The 23356-nt window shown below is 42.4% G+C and overlaps 1 protein-coding gene across 1 annotated transcript; it reads right to left on the reverse strand.

The window, feature by feature from the left end:
• Positions 1–4671: 4671 nt before the first annotated feature.
• Positions 4672–19501, reverse strand: LOC129816249 (uncharacterized protein C21orf62-like). Its single transcript, XM_055870495.1, has 3 exons — positions 19286–19501; positions 10799–10939; positions 4672–9074 (listed from the first exon to the last, which is right to left on the reverse strand). The coding sequence occupies exon 3, from the start codon at positions 9009–9011 to the stop codon at positions 8280–8282; it is 732 nt and encodes a 243-aa protein (XP_055726470.1). The 5' UTR covers positions 9012–9074; positions 10799–10939; positions 19286–19501; the 3' UTR covers positions 4672–8279.
• Positions 19502–23356: the final 3855 nt, after the last annotated feature.

A 23356-nucleotide genomic window follows, 5' to 3' on the forward strand; every position in this document is an offset into this window, starting at 1 on the left:
TAGCAAAAGAGATGCTCCCGAATACATTTGCCCCACCTACATTTTAAAGTCCAGTAATTAGTACTTAATGCTGCATTCATGACCACATGGGAAGTTGGATTTTACCACATATGACTGGGAAAAATCTACATGAACGGCCTTCCAACTGGTAATTACTAGTGGGAAATGTGTCTATCATCCAGATGCTGCTGGAAGTGGTGTTGGAGGGGCAGTAGGAGGCACTCTTTCCTCTGGTCTAAAAAATATCCCAATTCCCCAGGGCAGTGATTGTGGATACTGACCTGTGTAGGGTGCCGTCTTTCGGATAGGACATTAAATGGGTGTCCTGACTCTCTGAGGTCATTAAAGATCCCATGGCAGTTATCGTAAGAGTAGGGGTGTTAACCCTGGTGTCCTGGCTAAATTCCCAAGCTGTCCTTCATACCATCACGGTCACCTAATCATCCCCAGCTTACAATTGGCGCATTCATCCCCCCCGCCTCTCCCCTGTAACTATTCCCCAGGTCGTTGCTGTAAATGAGAATATATTCTCAGTCAATTTATCTGGTAAAATAAATAAAAAACTACTATTATTTATGCTCAATTTAGGTACTTTGAGATTATTCTTGAAAAGCGCTTTACACATAAAAAAGTTATTATTACTACTATTACTAAGGAAATGACCTTGATAACAGCATTTTCGGCAGTCAAATGTAACAAAACATTATTTAGAAAAACCAATCTGTTAATATGGCTTTTGAAATCTATAATTTGTTTACCAACCTGATAGCTGTACTTTTCATTTATGGTTGACGCAGCTTGTTGGCCATTAGCCAAATGGTGTTTCCCAACAATTTGAATGCACATGAATGCATCCAACTGGTATTTACGACTTCACAACTAGTAAATTCCCACCTCCCACATGGTTACGAACGCAGCTTTAAATGTAATATTTTGGGTAGAAAAATGTACCATTATAATAGATTGCCCGCACATGTACCCTAAAAGGTACCAACCAGTACCATGTGAGTTCCTATGTGTACCTTTGAAGGTATCTTATGTTTTCCTTTGGCCTTTTTGTACACCAGGGAACAGCACTGTACCATAAACATACTCTTATTTTTGAGAGTGTGTGCATATACAGTATGTTCTTGGTAACAAATAACCAGCTGGTGGCACTGCTGAGACATTCATACACTCAGACCATTAGATTGCAAGTTCAAATCCTCAGAGTATTTATGCACACTTAGTGCTAGATTATATCAGATCCGTGCTAGTGGACACCTGTGTAACTGGTGTGAAATGGCTAGCTAGTTAGCGGCGCGCGCTAGTAGTCGTCACTCAATTGGTGTCGTCACTTGCTCTGAGACCTTGAAGTAGTTGTTTCCCATTGCTCTACAAGGGCCATGGCTTTTGTGGAGTGATAGGTAACAATGCTTCGGGGGTGAATGTTGTCAATGGGTCCTTGGTTTGAGCCCAGGTTGGGGCGAGGAGAGGGACAGAAGCAACACTGTTATATCCACGTAGCAGTTGTTTTGGCGGTGTCGGAGGTGGAACTGTGTTAGAGCTGTCAAATCCACAAATGATCCCAAAAATATTTATTGTCACATACACCGGATAGGTGCAGTGAAATGTGGTGTTTTACCGGATCAACCATAGTAGTACGGCACCCCTGGAGCAAATTAGGGTGAAGTGCCTTGTTCAAGGGCACAGACAACCTTTTGGTTACTGTCCGAATGCTCTAATTGCTAGGCTACTTGTCGTCCTATACCTAGGGAACAAAACTCCACTCCATGGTAAAGAAAGTTTATGATGAACTTCACCAACAGAGTGAAGCAGAGACCAGGCTTTGTGGAATCTAGCTGTCACTACATTGATTCGCACAAGGTCAATACTTCAAAAAAATGTAATCATTAAACACCTACCTTGTACTTATGTTTGTCCTCGGTAGTTGCGTGCCTTTCTTTGTTTGCTGATATCCATACCTTTTCCATAAAATGTTAATCAAATACAACCATCAACTTTTTATTTGTTTCTGTTTCTTGAAGTAGCCGATAACATACTTTAATTATTATATATATATTTTTACAGTTCTTGACATAAGTGCTTCAAAAGAAGGCTATCCTATGAGTTTAAATGAAATTGCAAGTGAGGCATGCCAAGTTGTTTTGCAGGATGGGCCAAAAAGCCCCCAAGTGCATTGCGATTGACAGTAATAATATAGTGAAACACTAATACAGTATCCTATTACTGCAGAAATGTACTGTAAAATGACTATAATTTACCATAAAATGAACAGCAATGTCTAACAGTGTAGTTTCATCTTTTCACATGTGGAAAATCACATGATTTCACATGTGAAACGTGACATTTCACATGTGAAATAATTTCAAAACATGCTTTTGGAACACTTTACATGTGACATTTCTAGTGACGAGTGATTAGTGCATTTCGAGATTGGTTCAGTTTTGGTTCGATTCCCCAAAAATTATAACCGTTTTATTTAAAAAAAAAAACTAATTTTTAAACATGAAATGCATTATGCATTGTGTGGTTTGAATGAAGTAAGAGCACAGAATAAAACAATGAATACATGTCCCATGATGGTAGTGACTGCCCATTACTGCTTATCACTTATTAACAATCGTTTTTTCACATTACTTCACTTTAATAAAATATTTGTTGTTGTGTATATTACATTTGCTTTATTTGATGACTTTATTATTTAATTCCTAGTCATCATCTCATCTATATAGAGTCGCTGCCTATGCTGTCTGACAAAATCACAATTTTAGTAGTTCTTCAAAGTAAGTAAAGCATACTTTTATGACTCCAAAAAACATTCCTTACCCCAGGATACTTCAACTGGGGACTATCTGGGAGAATGAAGAAAAAGGAGCACTTTGTTCCTATCAGATTAATTGACGGGACAAGTATGACTCGCTTTCATCAGATACTTTTATGACTGCTGAATACCAACTATCAATTTATTAGATCATGTATTTTCAGGTAGAGATAACTCTCTCTTGATTGTGCATTCTTCTGTCTCTTATACATAGTAGGCGTAAAAGAAACACAGAACGGACAAGTAGGTGCTCAATGGATTATGGTCATTGTGGTAAATAACCATATTTTCTGTGGTAAACTATGTAGAATATTAGCTTGTTGGAAACTACAACTCCCTACTACATCTCACAGTTCGGGCTTTGTCCGATTTATGAGAAACCGAGAAATATGCGCATTGAGCTCACAGAATAATAAACTAAATGGAATTCAAATAATTGAACCAACATCATCAATTAGTGGTTTAAAAAACAAAAAATAACCAAAATGTCAGCACTAGACATTTCACATGTGAAAACATGTTTTTAAAACACTTCACATGTGATCACATTTTCAAATGTGCAATTCCATGTGTTATCGCTGTTCAGCTTAATTATGATACCATCTGGGATTTGAATTCACAACCTCTGGAATTGGAATATGCTGATACTCTGCTGCGTCACAAAGTCAATAGCGTTCCCCTAAACATTCATTACCTATTACATCTCAGTGCTTAGCAAAAGAGTACCTTCTGCACTGCTATTTTAGTTCTCAGTTATTCTGACTATTCTCTCATCATGGATTTAATTGACTTATTTCAGCAACTTGAGGGGTTTTTGTGTAGTTGTCTAATGTTGGTGGGGCATATTATTCTGATTTATTGTTACTCCTGAACCATTAATATAAATATATTAGTTTATCTTGAGTGTATTTTTAACAAAGCTGAGATTTACTTTGAAGTCCAAAGTGTAGAAATGGAGGTGAAATCAGTCATTGACACAGACATGGTGGTGTTGCAGGAAGATCGGAATGCTGTGAACCAAGAGGTTGTGAGTTCGAATTCCAGGTAAGAACATGTTGAATAATAAAGACCGAAAAAAAAAAAGTACCCTCTTAACCAGGTTTACATCCAACCTTTTTATGTGTGTAATGTTCATGTCGGATATAAAATGTCATGACAGACCAGCTGGTAAACTTTACAAATATCGACAAAACAAAATACACTAGACAAGGTGGGATCTTTTTGTGTCTGTAAAATTATTTATACAAGGAATGTTGGTGGAAACGCTTTTTGCGGAAATATTGATATAATAATCATCATATTGTAGTAAACTTGGAGTCACGTGATGACATGTTGTGTGGTCCTCCCACTAGGACTTGTCGGGATGCAGTTTTTTAGGCTACAGATGAAATAAGTTATGATGAACTTCACAGGGTGGTGAATGTGCAAGGTGATGAGCTTGACACTCCTTTCCAATAAATATCGAGGGTCTTATTCTGGTGACATGAATTTTGATGCTTCACGGACATTATTGTCCATAATATTCTCATCATGTAGGTCAGTGGTTCCCAACCAGGTGTACTAGGACCCCTGGGGGTACTTGGCCTATCCACAGCGGGTACATGAGAAGACGCATGAAACCATAGGCCTACTGGTAAAATGCACGAGGAGGTACTCAGGGGTACTCTGGGCAGAGCAAAATTCAGTTGGTGGTACAGTAACCGAAAAAGGTTGGGAACCACTTGTGTAGGCTATAACTGCACTGTATCTGTGAGCTGTTGGCTCGAGTTCATGTGCCAATACCAGAGTGGGCACACGCTATATAATGCAAACATTTTCATCAGTTGAAAAAATGTCCTGGAAACACATTTAACTTCTATTTTTTATTCGGTATATGGGAATTTAACTGCAAAATGTATTTTTATGTGCACTGCATCATCACTTTTATCTGCAACAAGTCAATTTGATGGAAACACATCTTGTTTTTATGCGGATTTGAGAAAATTCACATTAAAATGTGTTGCCAATTGGATGGAAACCTAGCTAGTGTAGTCATGTTTGTCAAATATGTACGTTGAAAACACAATGTGTATTATAAGAACTTATTTTTGTTTGTAGGGCATCATCTGTGAAATCTCATTTGAAAATGTTAATCCACATTGTGGATCACGTGAAAATCCACATTGTGGATCCCGTGAAAATCCACATGTGAAATATCATCACATGTAAAACACATGGCTTCACATGATTTCACATGTGCCGAACATATGGAAATGTCATGTGAAATCATGTGATTTCCCACGTGAAATCATGTGGTTTTTCCGTAAGAGGCAGATGGTTAGAGCAAGGAGCAACACATTTTTGATGACCTAGCCTGAATGTTTAATCCACAGTTAATGGTTTTCAGAGGTGTCTATTCATACATTCCCCAGATGGGAAGGACTAATGCCAGATTTCTGGCTGTACAGAGTGAGTTTGTGCTTGAGAGATTATAGTGGAGATACAGATTCCAACATCAACAGTCATTAGTGAGTGCCCACGTCCCAAATGGCACCCTATTCCTGGCACCCTATTCCTTATATAGTGCCCTACTTTTGACCAGGGCCCATAGGGTTACAAGATGTAGATGAGAAAAGAATATGCACACACCTATGCATGTACAGAGCATTTCGGAAAGTATTCAGACCCCTTGACTTTTCCACATTTTGTTATGTTACAGCCTTGTTCTAAAATGGACTAAATAGTTTTTCCCCTCATCATTCTGCACACTATACCCCATAATGACATAGCAAAAAAAATATTATATAACTATTCAGACCCTTTACTCAGTACTTTGTTGAAGCACCTTTCGCAGCAGCCTCAAGTCTTCTTGGGTATGACGCAACATTCTTGGCACACCTTTATTTGGGGAGTTTCTTCCATTCTTCTCTGCAGATCCTCTCAAGCTCTGTCAGGGTGGATGAGGAGCATCGCTGCACAGCTATTTTCAGGTCTCTCCAGAGATGTTAGATCGGGTTCAAGTCAGGGCTCTGGCTGGGCCACTTGAATACATTCAGAGACTTGTCCCGAAGCCACTCCTGCGTTGTCTTGGCTGTGTGCTTAGGGTCGGTATCCTGTTAGAAGGTGAACCTTCACCCAAGTCTGAGGTCCTAAACGCTCTGGAGCAGGTTTTCATCAAGGATCTCTCTGTACTTTGCTCCGTTCGTCTTTCCCTCGATCCTGACTAGTCTCCCAGTCCCTGCCGTTAAAAAACATCCCCACAGCATGATGCTGCCACGACCATGCTTCACCGTAGGGATGGTGCCAGGTTTCCTACAGACATAATGCTTGGCATTCAGGCCAAAGATTACAATATTGGTTTCATCAGACCAGAGAACTTGTTTCTCATGGTCTGAGAGTCCTTTAGGTGCCTTTAGGCAAACTCCCAAGTGGGCTGTCATGTACCTTTTACTGAGGAGTGGCTTCCACTCTACCATAAAGGCCTGATTGGTGGAGTGCTGCAGATATGATTGTCCTTCTGGAAGGTTCTCCCATCTCCACAGAGGAACTCTGGAGCTCTATTAAAGTGACCATTGGGTACTTGGTCACCTCCCTGACTGTTCAGTTTGGCCGGCAGCCAGCTCTAGGAAGAGTCTTGGTGGTTCCAAACTTCTTCCATTTAAGAATGATGGAGGCCTCTGTGTTCTTGGGGACCTTCAATGCGGCAGACATTTTTTGGTACCCTTCCCCAGATCTGTGCCTCGACACAATCCTGTCTCGGAGCTCTACGGACAATTCCTTCGACCTCATGGCTTGGTTTTTGCTCTGACATGCACTATCAACTGTGGGACCTTATATAGACAGATGTGTGCCTTTCCAAATCATGTCCAATCAATTGAATTTACCAGAGGTGGACTCCAATCAAGGTGTAGAAACTTCTCAAGAATGATCAATGGAAACAGGATGCACCTGTGTTCAATTTCGAGTCTCATAGCATAGGGTCTGAATACTTATATAAATAAGGTATTTCTGTTTTTATTTTAAAATACATTTGCAAAAAGAAATGTTGTTGCTTTGTCATTATTCGTGTGTAGATTGATGAGGGAAAAAATAATTGAATACATTTTCGAATAAGGCTGTAATGTAACAAAATGTTGAAAAGGTGAAAGGGTCTGAATTCTTTCCGGATGCACTGTACACCTGCACACATCGCGTAGACACACACATTCATATGCGCACACACACACGCACACGCTCAGACTCTGGATGATCTACAGAACAGAAGTGTTGGCTGCAGTCTTTGTTTGTGAGAGTGGTTTTAGATGAATTGAATGTTTACGTCTCTCTCAGGATGTGAGATGGAAATAAAGACCAGATTGGTGCCATTCGTTTTCTGAGTGGAGAACTTATTTTTGAGTTCCTAACACCTCTTTGCATGCTTCTTTTTTTTACACAATGATTAAAATGTATTAACCCTTACTAGGCTGGTCTATAGTAGGTCCCTGGTCAAGGTACCACTGTAAATATACATGGTCATTCTAGAACAGGAGTGGGCAAACTACGGCCTGCGGGATGGGCAAACTACATTCAATCCGGCCCGCGGGAGGTTTGAGTATTTTTTTTTGAAACTTTTGGTGGGGGAATTATTATTTTGTGAAACAAAAAAATGTGAGGCCCTCCGTTGAATTTCGAAATCCCAATGTGGCCCTCGAGACAAAAAGTTTGCCCATCCCTGTTCTAGAACATGAGCAGAAGAACACATTGTGGAACATAGAGATGAGAACACTCCACTCCATGGTTGTTCCAGGACAACCCTGAATTCTAGAACACCAGAAACAGAGTGACGTAATCAATCCAGCATGGGCCGGACCAATTTCCAGATCAAACTAGTCCAGAACGCTTTTAGCTTCATCTTGAATAAAACCCCAACCAAGTCCAGCTTAAGTAGGTGGATTTAGAACTGTACAGTCACGGAGAGTGAAGTCCATCGCCTGATGATCCAACAGGGTTCTAACCAGGCTGGCCCATTTAAGGCAGATATCGTAACCGGTTTCAAAACAACATGTTTTAATAGGCCATCTGCACGCAATAACCGAGAGAAAAGAGCAGCTGGAAAATGTAACTGTCAGAAAGCAGCAGGTCTACAAGCTCTGTCAGTTTATAGAGCAGCAGACGGATGCCATCGTTGTCTTACTCTCACCTAACCGGACCTCTCCCTTTTTCTTGCAATGATATTGAAATATGACTCCATCTTCTTCTCAGAGATGGTTGTGTTTTCTTGTCCAGAGTCCTCTTGAGGACAGATAATAGTGTTTGTTTTTTCCTGCACTGTAGAAATGCACCATATAGACACACATTGGAAAGCAGCACAGCTCTCTACACACCAAGCCCCTTTAGTAACATCTGGGTGGATGGAGCTCTTGTAGGCACCTCAGTGTCATCCATCCAGCCCAGTCTAGTTTCCACAGATCTAGCTCTGAGCTCAGAACCTACAGGTCTAGTATATGAAGGTGAGGAGGCAGTCCTGTTGGGGCCCCGGGGGCTGATCCAGGGCGGTGGAGGGGGGTAGGGGCAGGTGGGGGAAGTGTTGGAAGAGGGTGGACATGGGAGTGGCGCTCACACTGTAGGCCTTCAGGGACGACAACCCATTTAGCGCTGACACATCCAGGAAGGATACATGGAGAACGGAGGAGGGGGAGGCGGGGTCAGTGGAGGAGAGGCACCCCATCCCCTCCATATCTCTACTCCTAGAGGAGATGGTGAGGACCTGCTCCAAGTGTGGAGCGCCCTGGGCAGCACTGTGGACCCTCAGCCTACGGAGGCCAAACAGGGCCAGGTACTGGTTGGGGATGGCCAGGGTGCCAGTGGCACAGAACGACAGGCGTAGGTCGAGCACCACGCTGCCGTTCAGCAGCTCTGTGAGAACCCAGGGCTCTCTGAGCCACACAGTCAGTCCGCCCTGCTCCCTCAGGCCGCCGGGGGTCAGCTCGGAGCGCAGCACAGTGTGGCAGCTGCACAGCAGGTTGGCCAGCGCCTCGTCACAGTCCTGGATGTGGGCGGAGCAGCTGCAGTTCCGCAGGCTGTTGCTGTTGTCGGTGCTGTCAAAGAGCAGGGTGCTGTTGCCGGGGCCTGTGGTCAGGGTGACAGTTGAGGGGAGGATTAGAACCCACAGAGTCCACAGCAACAGGGCAGGGGGACGGCGCCAAGAGGAGGCCCTGTTTAGAGACATCTCCAAGGCAACCAATTGGACTACATCTTCACCGAGGGGATATCCTGAAGGCTGTATGCAAATCTGTATGATAGGAGGGAAAGTTATGTAAGTACATGTTTTTAAGGAGCTTTGGGTGTATACAAGGTTGAAATCACAACATAGACACCAAGACCAATTCATAAACAAAGCTAAATCGAAAGCAAGACAAATCATACCAGTGGGAAAAATGAGTCAGATTGCTCTCTGCCTCTTTGTCACAAAGAACACACAATTATACAGACACTCACTTGCTCATAATAGCACATGGTCCCTAGCTGTTCTGTCCTACAGTAACCTAGCTGCTACTGATTTACATCTCCAGTTTATTGGTTTAAGGGCTGTGAGAGACAGCCAGCTGAATTCAGCTTTTTATTTCCAGGACAGCCCAGGCTACCGCAGACGCAATTGAGCCACTTATTTTTTGCTCCACTACTTTATTAGGGCGAGGTCCTTCCAGGCCCTGGGCTACTGCGGATGGCATTTGGCTGTCTATAAAAGTGCCTGCGCCGTGCTGTGCTGCGGTAAAGGCTGTGGCCAGCCACATTAAAACTGTCAGGAAAAATAAAACACTGCCTCTTTCTTTCCCAATTGAGGAGCGAAGGAAAAATGTGATGAATAAGTCATCTTGACTTCAAGAAGCAAGGACTTTCCGATGCTGTGATTGGCATCACGGTTGGATATAATGTACATAGATGGAAAAAAAGAAGGATTGATCTGGTCACAAAGAACCCTTTTTATTTTTCTCTTATATAAACTGCGTATAGCGCTTATCAGGGTTTCAGTTGCTAAAACAGTGCCATATTCAAACTATATTTTCTCTCTAACTTAAGAGGATATATTTGTTTGAAAACCCAGCCTTGCAGAGGATTGGCTATGACGATCCCAATCCTCATTTTAGCATCAACAGATTATATCCATCACACAGTACAAAATAATTCTCAGTTTAAACAGATATGCCACTGGCCTTAAATCTAAACTAAACCTCAGCAGCTGTGGCTTCACACAACACTGTGTTAACTTACTTCCATTCTGTGCTAAGTGTCTGACTGCTTCTAACTCCCTCGGCCTGCAGCCACTGTATCCTTCAGTCACCTGACCCCTGCTAAGTACACAGAACCACAGCCCAGTCTGCATTACCGGAGCCCAAGCTCTAATAGACTACTGTTCCCTTCCTCCTCCAGACCACAACCCTGACTCACAGGTCTGCAATACTAGAAGCTTATGCAGTGCTATAAACTCCTGTTTAGATATCTCCCTCCTTATTTCCACTCCGTTACTGTCCAAGTCCCACCTATCTCTCTCTCCCGAGTTATGTCACACCAAACATCTTCTTCTCCCTCTGCCCTACTGTCTTCCTCTCCCTCTCCCTCCTTTCCTCCTTTCCCTTGCTGCAGGCTCCAGCTGCATGGCCGGATGCTGAAGGAGAGGGAGGGCGGGAGGGAGGGAGGGAAGGTGGCTGCTGTTCCAGACAGCTATGAGGAGAGGCACAGAGCATTCCTCTGACATCATGTTCCACATGCGGCCACAAGCAGGCACCCAATTCCCCCCCCTCCCCCGCTCCCCTTTCTCTGCCTCTCCAAATCCTCTCTCCTTTTCCCCTCCAAATCCAATCTCCTTCTCTTTCGTTTTCTATGTCTGTTACGTATACACACATGCACACACAGACATAAGGCCGCCACTTAAATAGATTCCCGTATGATAAATGACTCAAGATGTGGCTTGACTATTAAATGTGTGGCTTGACTATTAAATGTATGGCTACTTACAGGGATGGCACTGGCGGTGGTCAGGGAGGCATGTTGTCATCTTCTCTGCTTCTCAGATGTTAGCCTTTTAGCTCTGCTCCTGACGCAGCAACTTAGCCTTCCACATCTGTTGGGAGACACGCTGGAACTCCGCACCCCTGTCTAGCAGACGCAAGGGTGAGAAACGGTCAGCCCAGAGAGAGAAGCAGAGAGGGGAGGGGGAGACAGAGAGCAGGGGGGAGAAAAAGAGGAGAGGAGAAAGAAAGATCGAGGACTTAGGCTTACTCTCTGAACACGGGACACCACAGACAGTCTTCAGTGATGACATGACAGACACATTCTCTGCCCATTTTCTCCTCATGTCACTCGCTTTCACTCCCTCCCTCCCTTATTTCCTCCCTCTCTCTCTCCTCCTCTTCTACTAACTGCACCTTCCTCTCCATGTCAGTGATGTATCTCAAGCTTCCACCTGCTGTTAGAATATGGTACTACTAAAAACATTTTTATCACGCCACTCAGACTAATCGAGACTACTTAAATTATTAAAATAGCATATCTATCCAATCATGTTATCTGACTCCCATACATTTAATCTGAAATGTTTTCAACTAATACAAGCTGCAAAATAGGAGACAATATAGCCAATGTGCATTACGTTCTTGTCCTTTGAAAAGCTATGTAGACTTGGATTTTAAATAGGAGTCTGTTGGCCTATGACAGGGTAATGGAAGTACACAGTGGTCTCTTCACGTCATACACTAGAGGGAGAAGACCCATGGACACATTGCCTGATGGTCCTCTTTAATATTACTGCCTTTACTGAGTGTGTTTGTGTGTATGAGAGACGTGATGAATTGGTAGCTCTTATTAGAAACTACCCTGTTTTGTTTTCTGACACTCCATCGCAAACCCACTTAATTGAACATGATATAGACATCGGAGATGCTAAGCCTATCAAACATAGATTTTATTGTGTGTCTGAGGAGAAGAGATTGAAACTGGAAACAGAGGTGCAGTATATGTTGGACAATGGTATTGCGGAGCCATGTTGTTCAAATTGGGCTTCACCCTGTCTATTGGTCAAAAAGTCTGATTCTACTTTCAGACCTTGCACTGATTATAGAAAAGTTAACAATGTTACTAAAGCAGACCTTTACCCTCTTCCTAGGATGGAGGACTGTATTGATCAAGTTGGGTCAGCAAAGTATGTTAGCAAATTTGATCTTTTAAAGGGATATTGGCAAGTACCCCTTACCAAAAGAGCTTGTGAGATTGCTGCCTTTATAACTCCATCTGGGTTGTTCTCTTATAAAGTGATGCCTTTCGGCTTGCGGAATGCTCCAGCCACCTTCCAGAGGCTAATGAATCGGGTGGTCTCAGGTCTGGAAGGGTGTGCCGTGTATTTGGACGACGTGGTCGTCTACTCAGACTCCTGGGAGGAGCATGTTCGGAGAGTGCAAGCCCTGTTTGAAAGACTGGTGTGGGCCAGGTTGACTATTAATTTGGCAAAATGTGAGTTTGCCAAAGCTACAGTCACATACCTAGGCAAGGTTGTTGGTCAGGGATTTGTCTGTCCCGTGGAAGCCAAGGTTCAGGCTGTGAAGCAGTTCCCACAGCCCTCTACAAAGAAAGAACTGATGCGCTTCCTGGGAATGGCGGGGTACTACCGTGCTTTTTGTAAAAACTTTTCGGTAGTAGTGTCCCCACTGACCAATCTGTTGAAGGCCAAGGCTGAATTTATCTGGTCCACCCAGTGTCAAGAGGCATTTGATGCAGTTAAGACTCTTTTGTGTTTGGCACCTGTGTTGGCAGCACCAAATTTTGGGAAACCTTTCAAATTGCAGGTAGACGCCAGTAAAATCGGTGCTGGGGCTGTGCTTCTCCAGGAGAATGACGACAAGGTTGAGTGTCCAGTCAGTTTCTTCTCCCGAAAATTTAATAAGTATCAGAAAAACTATTCTGTAATTGAAAAGGAGGCTTTAGCTCTCATTTGGGCTTTACAGCACTTCGAGGTCTATGTTGGTTCTGGTTTGACCCCTTTAACTGTGTTCACTGACCACAACCCACTTGTTTTTCTGAGGTCCATGCAAAACCCCAACCAGCGCCTGATGCGTTGGGCTTTGTTCTTGCAACCATTCAACCTTGATATTAGGCACATTAGTGGTAAGGATAATATCATTGCTGATGCTCTGTCCCGTGCTCCTTTAACCTAGCTTGTATCTTTTCTCTGCTGACCCCTACGGGCTGTCTGCGCCTCTTTTCTCTTAAATTGCTCCCCAGGTACCAGGGCTGCTGAGTTTGAGGGGCGGACAGTCAGCTGGGGGACACGGGGCTACTGCTAGGAGCCGGGATTGGTATCTTTTTTTTGTTTATTTTGTTTTTGGGGAAATTTGAATTATTTTGAATATGTTGGAGGTTGGGTTGAGGGTGGGACCCTCATTTTAAGGAGGGGGGTGTCACGGCTCCTCCTCTGCAGTGCAGGGGGTGGTTCCTCCTGCAGGCAGAGGAGGGTCGTTAGTGATTGGAGCCACCTGGGCTTAGGGCATAAAACTGCTTACTAATCACCTCTTTCTGTCTCTCTCTGTCTCTCTCTCTCTGCTCCTCCAGGTATGCTCATGATTTGTTTGTTCCTTTGTAGTTTTGCATAGTTTTCACTCAGTCATGTTCACACACACATATTCACGCATCCATGCACTTTACATTCACCTTACATCATGATACTTCCACACCTCATTCCTTTTTCTTAGTTTAAGTTAATAGTTTGTTTATAATAAAGAACACTTTTAAATTGGCCTATACCTGTTGTTCATGTCCCCTCATTTTTGTCACAGGCTATGAGCCGGCTTGTGACAGTGTCCCAACTAGTACATAAAACACATTCTTTCCCAGAGAAACACACATGCATATGTAAAGGAAAAACACCAACAAAATAAACAGGCCCACAATAAATATAATTATACTCATGTATACTGTATCTCTATGAATCAACAGCTGATACACAGCAAAAATACCTAGTGTTAAATTAACATTGAAAATGTGGACCTGAATAGACACTGAATAGTGTAGACCTTTTATTACTAGGCAAGTTATTTAAGAGCAAATTCATATTTACAGGGGCAGAATGACAGATTTTTGCCTTGTCAGCTCGGAGTATTGATACAGCTACCTTTCGGTTACTGGCCCAACACTCTAACCACTAGGCTACCTACCGCCCCGAATTAAGCTTGATTTCCATATTTCCCAGAGTGCTTTGCCATTCAAGTGAGTTGTAGAGTTACCACCCATGATTGATTTTGTGAGTGACAGAGACATGGTTGTTTCATTCATCTATTTTCAGTCCTCTGGGCATCACCGAGTGAGATCCTACGTGGATATGTCATCGTTAATATTTTATTATTTAAAGGTCCTGAACAGTCATTCTGAAAATTAGTTTTTCTCTCATGGCTAACTACCAGCAGTGTTGTAGTAAAATCAGCTCAAGCAAATTTGGTGATCCACAAAACAACTCAAACAACATTGAAATTGCATGTCTCTTGTGATGCGGTTCACAGCAGCACTGAAGGATATGTTGACTTGACAACCGCTTCTATGATGTTGGTTCCAGGGCGGTACTTATTTAAGTTAGGTAAGATAATATCATGTTACCATTGGTGTATTAAAATGAGAGTTAAGGTGTCCCCTTAATAATGAATCCAAGTGTTTGACATGGACCATTAACTTTATGATCAAACTTTATCAATGTAGAAGCAACAGACAATTTTCATACTTTAGTCATCATACTTTGATCTGGTTTCATCCAAATACCATCCAAACATGATTTTGACTGTTCATCATGACCTTTAACAATGTTCCAGTGTCTATACAGGTCCACACTTTGTGTTAATTTAACAATGGAGAATTTGCTGTGAGACGGAAGCAGGAAACTACTAACATTGTGAAACTGAGGTGTGAAAAGAATGCAGATATGAAAAAAAGATTTATGTCGGTAACAGCAAAGGGCAAACAAACTACAATATAACTACCCACCCCTCCTGTTTTGTCTTCCGAGGAATGTTGTGACAGAGGGGCTTATGGGTAAATCTCAACGTCTCACAGGCTTGTTCCACTGAACAGATACATCATTATGCAGCACCATGCATGATTTGTACTATTCAAACCCTCTCAGTCATGACTCACTCAGCAAAGCACACTAATACACTGTTTACTGACTAATATATTAGCTTGTTTACTCCTTTGAGAGTAGGGGCACATTCATTCATTCATGTTTGTGTTTGTGTGGCAAAGTTGTTGCTAGCAACCAAGAAAACTGTCCACTGCAGGGATGACAAAACAGATGGAAAGTTTGGCTTTTCTACCGAGGGCCAGGGCTTGAGTGAGATCACTTCCTGCCTGTGTGGTTCCAGTAAGTGTCTGGGCGAGAGAGGAGACAAGATGCCAGCGTGGTTGCCAGGATAGTGGAACACACTGCGACCCTGTCTGCCATGTAAAAAAGCCCATGGGCGGGTTGCTGGATCTCTCCAAAACATACACACACAATCCCAAGGCCTAGAGGGTGATGTGGCTGGATGCTCCAAATATTTAAAAAAATATATGATTTAATATCCTATTTATATCCTAATCCTTGATATCCTTTGTCTGCGCTTATGGACTGTCCTCTTCAATTCAAACCATCAGTTTTAAATGGGGTTCAAGTCCGGAGACTGATATGGGCATGGCAAAATGTTGATTTTGTGGTCAATTAGGACCCAAAGGGACCCCTAGATGTCTTGTGGTAGATAACATAAAATCCTTGAAGATAACATAATTCTGGTAATTTACTGGAAAACTTAAGTTTCCAGTAATATATCCCCCTTTTGAAACCCTAGTTCTGCTGAGTCATGTAATGTCATGTATGTAGTGAGTAGAAATACTTTAAAGTACTACTTAAGTAGTTTTTTGGGGTATCTGTACTTTACTTTACTAATTATATTTTTTGGCAACTTTTACTATTACTTCACTACATTCCTAAAGAAAATAATGTACTTTTTACTCCCCACATTTTCCTTGACACCCTAAACTACTCGTTACATTTTGAATGCTTAGCAGGACAGGAAAATGGTCCAATTCACGCACTATTCTCAAGAGAATACGTGGTAATCTCTACTGCCTCTGATATGGCGGACTCACTAAACACAAATGCATTGTTTGTAAATTATGTCTGAGTGTTGGAGTGTGCACCTGGCTATCCATACATTTTAAAAACAAAGCACACACATCCCTCTTTTCAGTTCGCTGCAGCTAGCGACTGGAATGAGCTGCAAAAAACACTCAAACTGGACAGTTTTATCTCCATCGGTTCATTAAAAAACTCAATCATGGACACTTACTGACAGTTGTGGCTACTTCGCGTGATAGATTGTTGTACATTTACATTTACATTTAAGTCATTTAGCAGACGCTCTTATCCAGACCGACTTACAAATTGGTGCATTCACCTTATGATATCCAGTGGAACAACCACTTTACAATAGTGCATCTAACTCTTTTAAGGGGGGGGGGGGGGTTAGAAGGATTACTTTATCCTATCCTAGGTATTCCTTAAAGAGGTGGGGTTTCAGGTGTCTCCGGAAGGTGGTGATTGACTCCGCTGACCTGGCGTCTTTTTTTTTTTTGGTGGTTGTCTCTACCTTCTTGCCCTTTGTGCTGTTGTCTGTGCCCAATAATGTTTGTACCATGTTGTGCTGCTGCCATGTTGTGTAGCTACCATGTAGTTGGCTACCATGCTGTGTTGGTATGTGTTGCTGCCATGCTATGTTGTTGTCTTAGGTCTCTCTGTATGTAATGTGGTGTTTCTCTTGTTGTGGTGTGTGTTTTGTTTATTTTATTTGGAATCTTAGCCCCAGTCCAGGAGGCCTTTTGCCTTTCGGTAGGAAGTCTTTGTAAATAAGAATTAGTTCTCAACTGACTTGCCTAGTTCAATAAAAGTTTAAAAAAATACAATAAAAATTGTGCCATCTGCTTTGCTTAATATAAGGAATTTGTAATGATTTATACTTTCACTTTTACTTTTGATACTTAAATATATTTGATCAATTACATTAACTTTGATACTTAAGCATATTAGAACCAACTTTTAGACTTTTACTCAAATAGTATTTTACTGGGTAACTTTTACTTGATTTGATTTTCCTTGAGTAACTTTCTATTAACGTATCGATACTTTTACTCAGTTATGAAAATTGGGTACTTTTACAATTTTTGGGATGTCATGGTCTGACAAACACCACTCTAGGTCTGCGGAAGTGCGACATAGGCGAATGCGGTGGACTGAGATATCTCTACTTTAAACTGACGGATATTAATGGGGATGTTTTGATTATGTTACTGAGATTTACACACTGGTGCGTCAATCGACTCTCGGGGGATAAAAGCAATGTGCATTTTCCCACCAGAGATGTTTCTATTAAATTGAGGAGGCGGAGGTAGCGGTCCTGCTGCTGGGTTGTTGCCCTCCTACGGCTCCTGATGTTCTGGCCTGTCTCCTGGTAGCGCCTCCATGCTCTGGACACTACGCTGACAGACACAGCAAACCTTCTTGCCACAGCTCGCATTGATGTGCCATCCTGGATGAGCTGCACTACCTGAGCCACTTGTGTGGGTTGTAGACTCCGTCTCATGCTACCACTAGAGTGAGAGCACCGCCAGCATTCAAAAGTGACCAAAACATCAGCCAGGAAGCATAGGAACTGAGAAGTGGTCTGTGGTCACCACCTGCAGAACCACTCCTTTATTGGGGGTGTCTTGCTAATTGCCTATAATTTCCACCTTTTGTCTATTCCATTTGCACAACAGCATGTGAAATTTATTGTCAATCAGTGTTGCTTCCTAAGTGGACAGTTTGATTTCACAGAAGTGTGATTGACTTGGAGTTACATTGTGTTATTTAAGTGTTCCCTTTATTTTTTTGAGCAGTGTATTAATATTTGCTCATAAAAGCGTTTCCTCCATTTCTTGCAAAATACATTTTACAGACTCAAAAAGATCCCACCTTTTCTAGCATATTTTGTTTTGTCAACGTTTGGAAAGTTTACCAAAAAAGGTTCTCTTTCCATCAGACCTGTCATGCCATTTTTTTTATCCGACATGTACTTTACTCGCATAAAAAGGTTGGATGGAAACCTGGTTAGTGACTGACATAACAAGAGAAAAACTGCTGATGCACAATCAAATTTCACAATTGCACCTTGTGTATTCTACTTTTCTAACTGTCAACAGTAAATTGAGACCCCGACTGAGTTCCTAAAAATAAAAAAGCATGTGTTTCCACTCTGGTGGTACCTTAGAACAGGCTTCCTTATTCTATATAGTTTCTATTTTACTTTAGCATTTAGCATTTTTTATCTCTTTTCCTGCACATCAATGTTGGTAAATGATTGATTTGAAGACTGCCATCTACCACACCGTTGCTCTCACATACTGACCATGACCAGAGGATTACAGAGAGCCAACAGCCCACACACATACTCAATCGGTTCTAGAGACACCCATAAACCTCTGCTTAATTATTTCCTAAAGTCCACCACATTCCAGATAGTGTGTGAGGGGCTGGCAGCTCTAGCTGACACTCATCCACTTACCTAGCTGCTAATTCTAAAATGGAACTGTTTTAATTGCGAATGTTTGGTGCATTCTATATGTTATAATTAGGGCCCTTTGTTTTGGACAATCTTTTCACATTACCTAGATTTTAACCTTTATTTAAAGCTTTTTCATCAAACTGTCCCATTTTCATTTTATGTTAGATGGTCCAGCACCATCCTCAGACAATTGCTTTCATTTCATTTCAATGTTGATTTAACACTGGAGAATATGCTGTTATTTTTTCTCTCTTTTTTCTCTCTAGAAAGCAATGTACTCTGCTTCTCTTTCTCCACCTCCCCTCTATCACCAACTCTCTCCCTCCTCTCTGGGTCATTTTTAGGCAGGTGTTGCATCCCATCAGTTGTAGAAAATGAAGATGTAGTGTGTCTTACTGTGGTGGTATTCAACATTCTTAGAAACACACACACACACACACACACACACACACACACACACACACACACACACACACACACACACACACACACACACACACACACACACACACACACACACACACACACACACACACACACACACACACACACACACACTAACGGAAGGGGTTTTTGTTCTCCCCTTTGCTAAGGTGAACAGTAAGACACAGTTACTGGAACTAAAACTCCAAAAAACTTGAGCAGTTCTAGAAATGAATCATGCCTATCTGACACACACCCACCAGACAAAAAAAAAACAAATAACACACACAGACCCACCCACAAGGCACAGGCGTCAATTCAATGTCTATTCCACGTTGGTTCAACAAATTTGAATTGAAATTCTCTCTCTGCATTGTTGGGAAGGGCCTGTAAGTAAGCATTTATTTCAATGTTAGTCTTAGCCTGTTGTTTACGAAGCATGTGAAGAATAACATTTTATTTGACCTACCTATTTGTTAATGAGAAGTCTTCAGCTTTCCATTATTTTTCTCTTCCCCTGCTCCCTTATTCTTTCTCTTTCTTTTCAACCTTTCTCTCTTCTTCAACCTTTCTCTCTCTTCTCTTCTGTATGATCTCCCTTTCACTCTTCTATCCCCTGCTTCAAATGTGCAACGATCAGGGTTGGAATGTTCGAGTCTCTCTCACTGAGTCCAGTCCTCTCACCCACCCCTCTCCTCTCTCCCTGTTCCCAGTGTACCCATAGCAACCCCTACCAAAGCCACTGGCCAGCCTGTTTCATTATTAAACCAGCGGGACAAGGGCTCCCTTTCTGCAGACTCCCACTGAACTTTTAGTTAGTGTGTATGCGTGTTAAAAGTTGAAAAAGTATGGAAATGTGAAACTGGACGATCAAAACTAAGTGTATGTGTGTCTTCCTCAGTATACTTTCTAAGTACACAGGAGTGTGTGTGTGCTGTCCGTTGGGTTCTAAAGCAAACAGAAGACCGAGTGGGTTCGGGCCAGCCACTGGGCCTGAGTGTGGCAGAGCGGGCTATAGGCTTCAAACAGTGGAGAGAAACACAAAGACCTCCCTCTATCTGTCCCCTTCTCTCTCTCAGTCTTCCTCTCCTTCCCTTGGAATCTACGTGCTCTGGGTTTACGCTATCTGCATATCTATGGCCTCTCCCACACAAACCTATTGGTCCCTGTCAGAAATCCAATGGGTGAAATGGGGACCGCTGAGAATTTGTTCTACCCTTGATCGACCCCAGTTAATACCTGACTCTCCTTTGGAACGCTTGACTTCAGGAATTTCAACCCATCGGTGGTTTTCTTCCAATACACATGCTTTGATAAATGTTATTTGTTTAACTTTAGCTGACGTTAGAGAAATATGTGAACATCAAATATTAAGCAGATAGATCTGTGGACCTGGTACATTTCAAGCCCAGGCAAATAACTTTAGTCACTGTAAACACTTTGATATGGCTGCATGCTAAGCAGCTGGGCCAAACAAGCTCTTGCAGTAAATTAGCAGCACTGGAAAGATAAGGGGTGATTAGAAGGGTTGATTACTGTACACACAACGTCTTGAACAAAAAGCCTTTCCTCATGATCAACTTTCACTCGTCTGTTTCTTTGATAAGGTCTGCAAACAAACTACAATGACGGCACAATGGTGGATGGAGCTTTGGGCTAGAGATGAGTAGGCTGTAGAATAGTGACAGGCTGTACACTAGGCTATTACAGTAGCATAGTGACAGAGGCCGTGAAGGTGCCAGAAACTAGAATGACAACTGAATCCAGCCTTTAATTAACAGAGACAAAATGGCAAATAGGGACCAGTAGCATTAGTACAAAGAAACAACATTACTGAATAAAGACCCCCAGAAAAGAGAGGGCATCCTGTGTAGAGGCTCCTATCGGTTCCCTGGTGTCTGCCTGGAGGGGTGTGGCCATCATCATTCTGACTGGCTCTGCACTACAGGACCCAGGGGTCAAAGGTCAACAGGCTGTGTCACTCAGCACAGTCTGAGGCCCACTTTACCCAAAACCTGGAGTCAGAGGAGGAGGAAGAAGAGGGTAGTGTGTGTGGCAGCTCACACTAGGCACCTCAATACATTTACTCCTTGTAGCCAGGTTTCTTCTGACAGTTTTCTCTTGGGTTTTGGCCATACATGACATAAGATTCTAGCTCATGCTATGTTAGATATCAACCCTCATAAATATAAAATTGAATGTGATACATGTATTTCAGTGGATATCGATAAAAATAATTCTTCATACATTGAAATGACAGTATCTCATAAGTGTATCAGAATGCCTGTTTAGCTGCCTATGGCAGGTTTTGACACAAACACTTTGACACAAACAAATAAAACAGGCCGAAACAACAGGTCGAGGCGCAGGAGGTATCCGGGTTTGTGACAGGAACTGACGTATGCTCTGGCTTATCAGATCTCACATGCCTATTTTCCGGTATAGTGGGTACAGTTTGGCAGGTAAACAGGCATTCTGATACATGATAGTGACAGTATCTCATAAGTGTTTGAATAATTATTTTTATCGATAACCACTGAAATACATGTATCACATAAAATGTTATATTTTTGTTGTCGTCCAGGTTGCAATGGAGCCTGCTTCGCCTGGAATAGCTAACAAACGTTTCCAGCGCTGTAGAAGCTGTGTTTATTACAATTTCGTCCGGGACAATATTGACAATCCGGAGTTCTAATGCGGAAATTGCTTTCTGGCAGAGGATTACAGCAATGAGGTGACTAGCCTAAGCAAGGTAATTTCAGTTCTGAGCAAACTTATGGGGAAAACGCACATTGGAACTTTCTCATTTTCAACTCCTGTGGCTGGATGCCGCTTGGGCCTGATGGATGTATCTCTGCCTTGTCATCTGTCCCTTTCCGAATGGCCTGTGCTACCTGGAACTTGCCAAGGAAGTCGTCTCCATCTGCTTTTCCCCCTCCATCTTGTAGAGGAGTAGACGGCGAACAGCAAGAGGATTGTTCCAATCAGCGCTGGTCCCATGTCACAAGTCGTGGAAACCGAAGGCAGCGGCATGCTGCTAAGTGGACTGGGGTGTCTGCTAGGGGTTCGGAACAGATTGACATGAGGAAAAGCTTCGCTGCCCTGGTGCCTGATCTACCGCCGCCTTCATCGCTGGGACTACCTGTGCCTGCAACGGCTGTGCTGACTCCAACCACGCTGACTCCAGCAACTGCTTTGTAGTCGAGTTCGGCTTCTTTCCCTCTCTCTGGGGCACTGCCTGCTGTGGGAGGTCTGGACCTAACGCTGGGAGCTGCGGGCGTATGCTATCCTGCTTCTCGTGGGCCTGTGAAAGGTTCAATGAATTGTGTGACGGTTAGAAATTGTGTCACTGAGTTGTCATAATGCTTCAGAAAATGTACATTATCCCAGGGGAGTTGGAAGACACAATGTAAGTAATCTAGTTCATGCCTATGAACCAGAGTTTTCCTGTTAGCAATGAGGCAGTGTGCCCTAGTAGGAAGTCCACTGTGTGCAACTCATCCTGCACTAACATAAATAACATTACCATGTCTACTTCTGCTGAGCTTCCCAGTAAAGCAATGAAAACAATCAAGCATCCCAGAAAAGTGCTAAAAATAGCCCATGTTAACATACAGTGCATTCGGAAAGTATTTAGACCCCTTGACTTTTTCCAATTATTTTTTACACTACAGCCTTGTTCTAAAATGGAGTTTGAGATGGTTATAACATATACAGATAAGACAGAAATGCCAATGGTGATGGTGTCACCGTTTACATTCAGAACCACATTCCTGTGAAGCTTGGAGAGGATCTCATGTTAAATACTGTTGAAGTAATATGGCTATAGGTTCATCTGCCTCACCTAAAGTCCATTGTTGTGGGAAGCTGCTATAGACCACCAAGTGCTAACAATCAGTATTTGGATAACGTGTGAAATGCTTGAAAGTGTATGTGATTTCAAAAGAGAGGTATATTTTCTGGGTGATTAAAATCTTGACTGTCTTTCATCAAGCTGCCCACTCAAGAAAAAGCTTCAAACTGTAACTAGTGCCTGATACCTGGTAAAGGTTAGCAGTCAACCTACCAGGGTAGTTACAAACAGCACAAGGATTAAACAATGTATTGTATTGATCACATCTTTATTAATGCTGCAGAAAAATTTACTTTAAAGCAGTATCCAAATCCATCAGATGTAGTGATCACAATGTAGTAGCCATATCTAGGAAAACCAAAGCTCCAAAGGCTGGGCCTAAAATAAGTTTTGTAGTGATTCCTATGTTGTTAATGTAAATAATATTTGTTAGTCTGTGGTGTGAGGAGCAACCAGACGCTGCACTTGACACATTTATGAAATTGCGTATTCCAGTTACTAATAAGCACGCACCCATTAAGAAAATTACTGCAAAAATGGTTAAATCCCTGTGGTTTGATGAGGAATTGAGTAAAATGTATGGTTGCGAGGGATGAGGCAAAAGGAATGGCAAATAAGTCTGGCTGCACAACCGATTGGCAAACGTACAGCAGATTAAGAAATCATGTGACTAAACTGAATAAAAAG

The sequence above is a fragment of the Salvelinus fontinalis genome, chromosome 19 (genome assembly GCF_029448725.1).
Source record: "Salvelinus fontinalis isolate EN_2023a chromosome 19, ASM2944872v1, whole genome shotgun sequence".
Taxonomy (NCBI): domain Eukaryota; kingdom Metazoa; phylum Chordata; class Actinopteri; order Salmoniformes; family Salmonidae; genus Salvelinus; species Salvelinus fontinalis.

What these genes read in the sequence shown, in the direction of transcription:
- LOC129816249 (XM_055870495.1), bottom strand. Translation starts at nt 9,011, where the DNA reads ATGTCTCTAAACAGGGCCTCCTCTTGGCGCCGTCCCCCTGCCCTGTTG.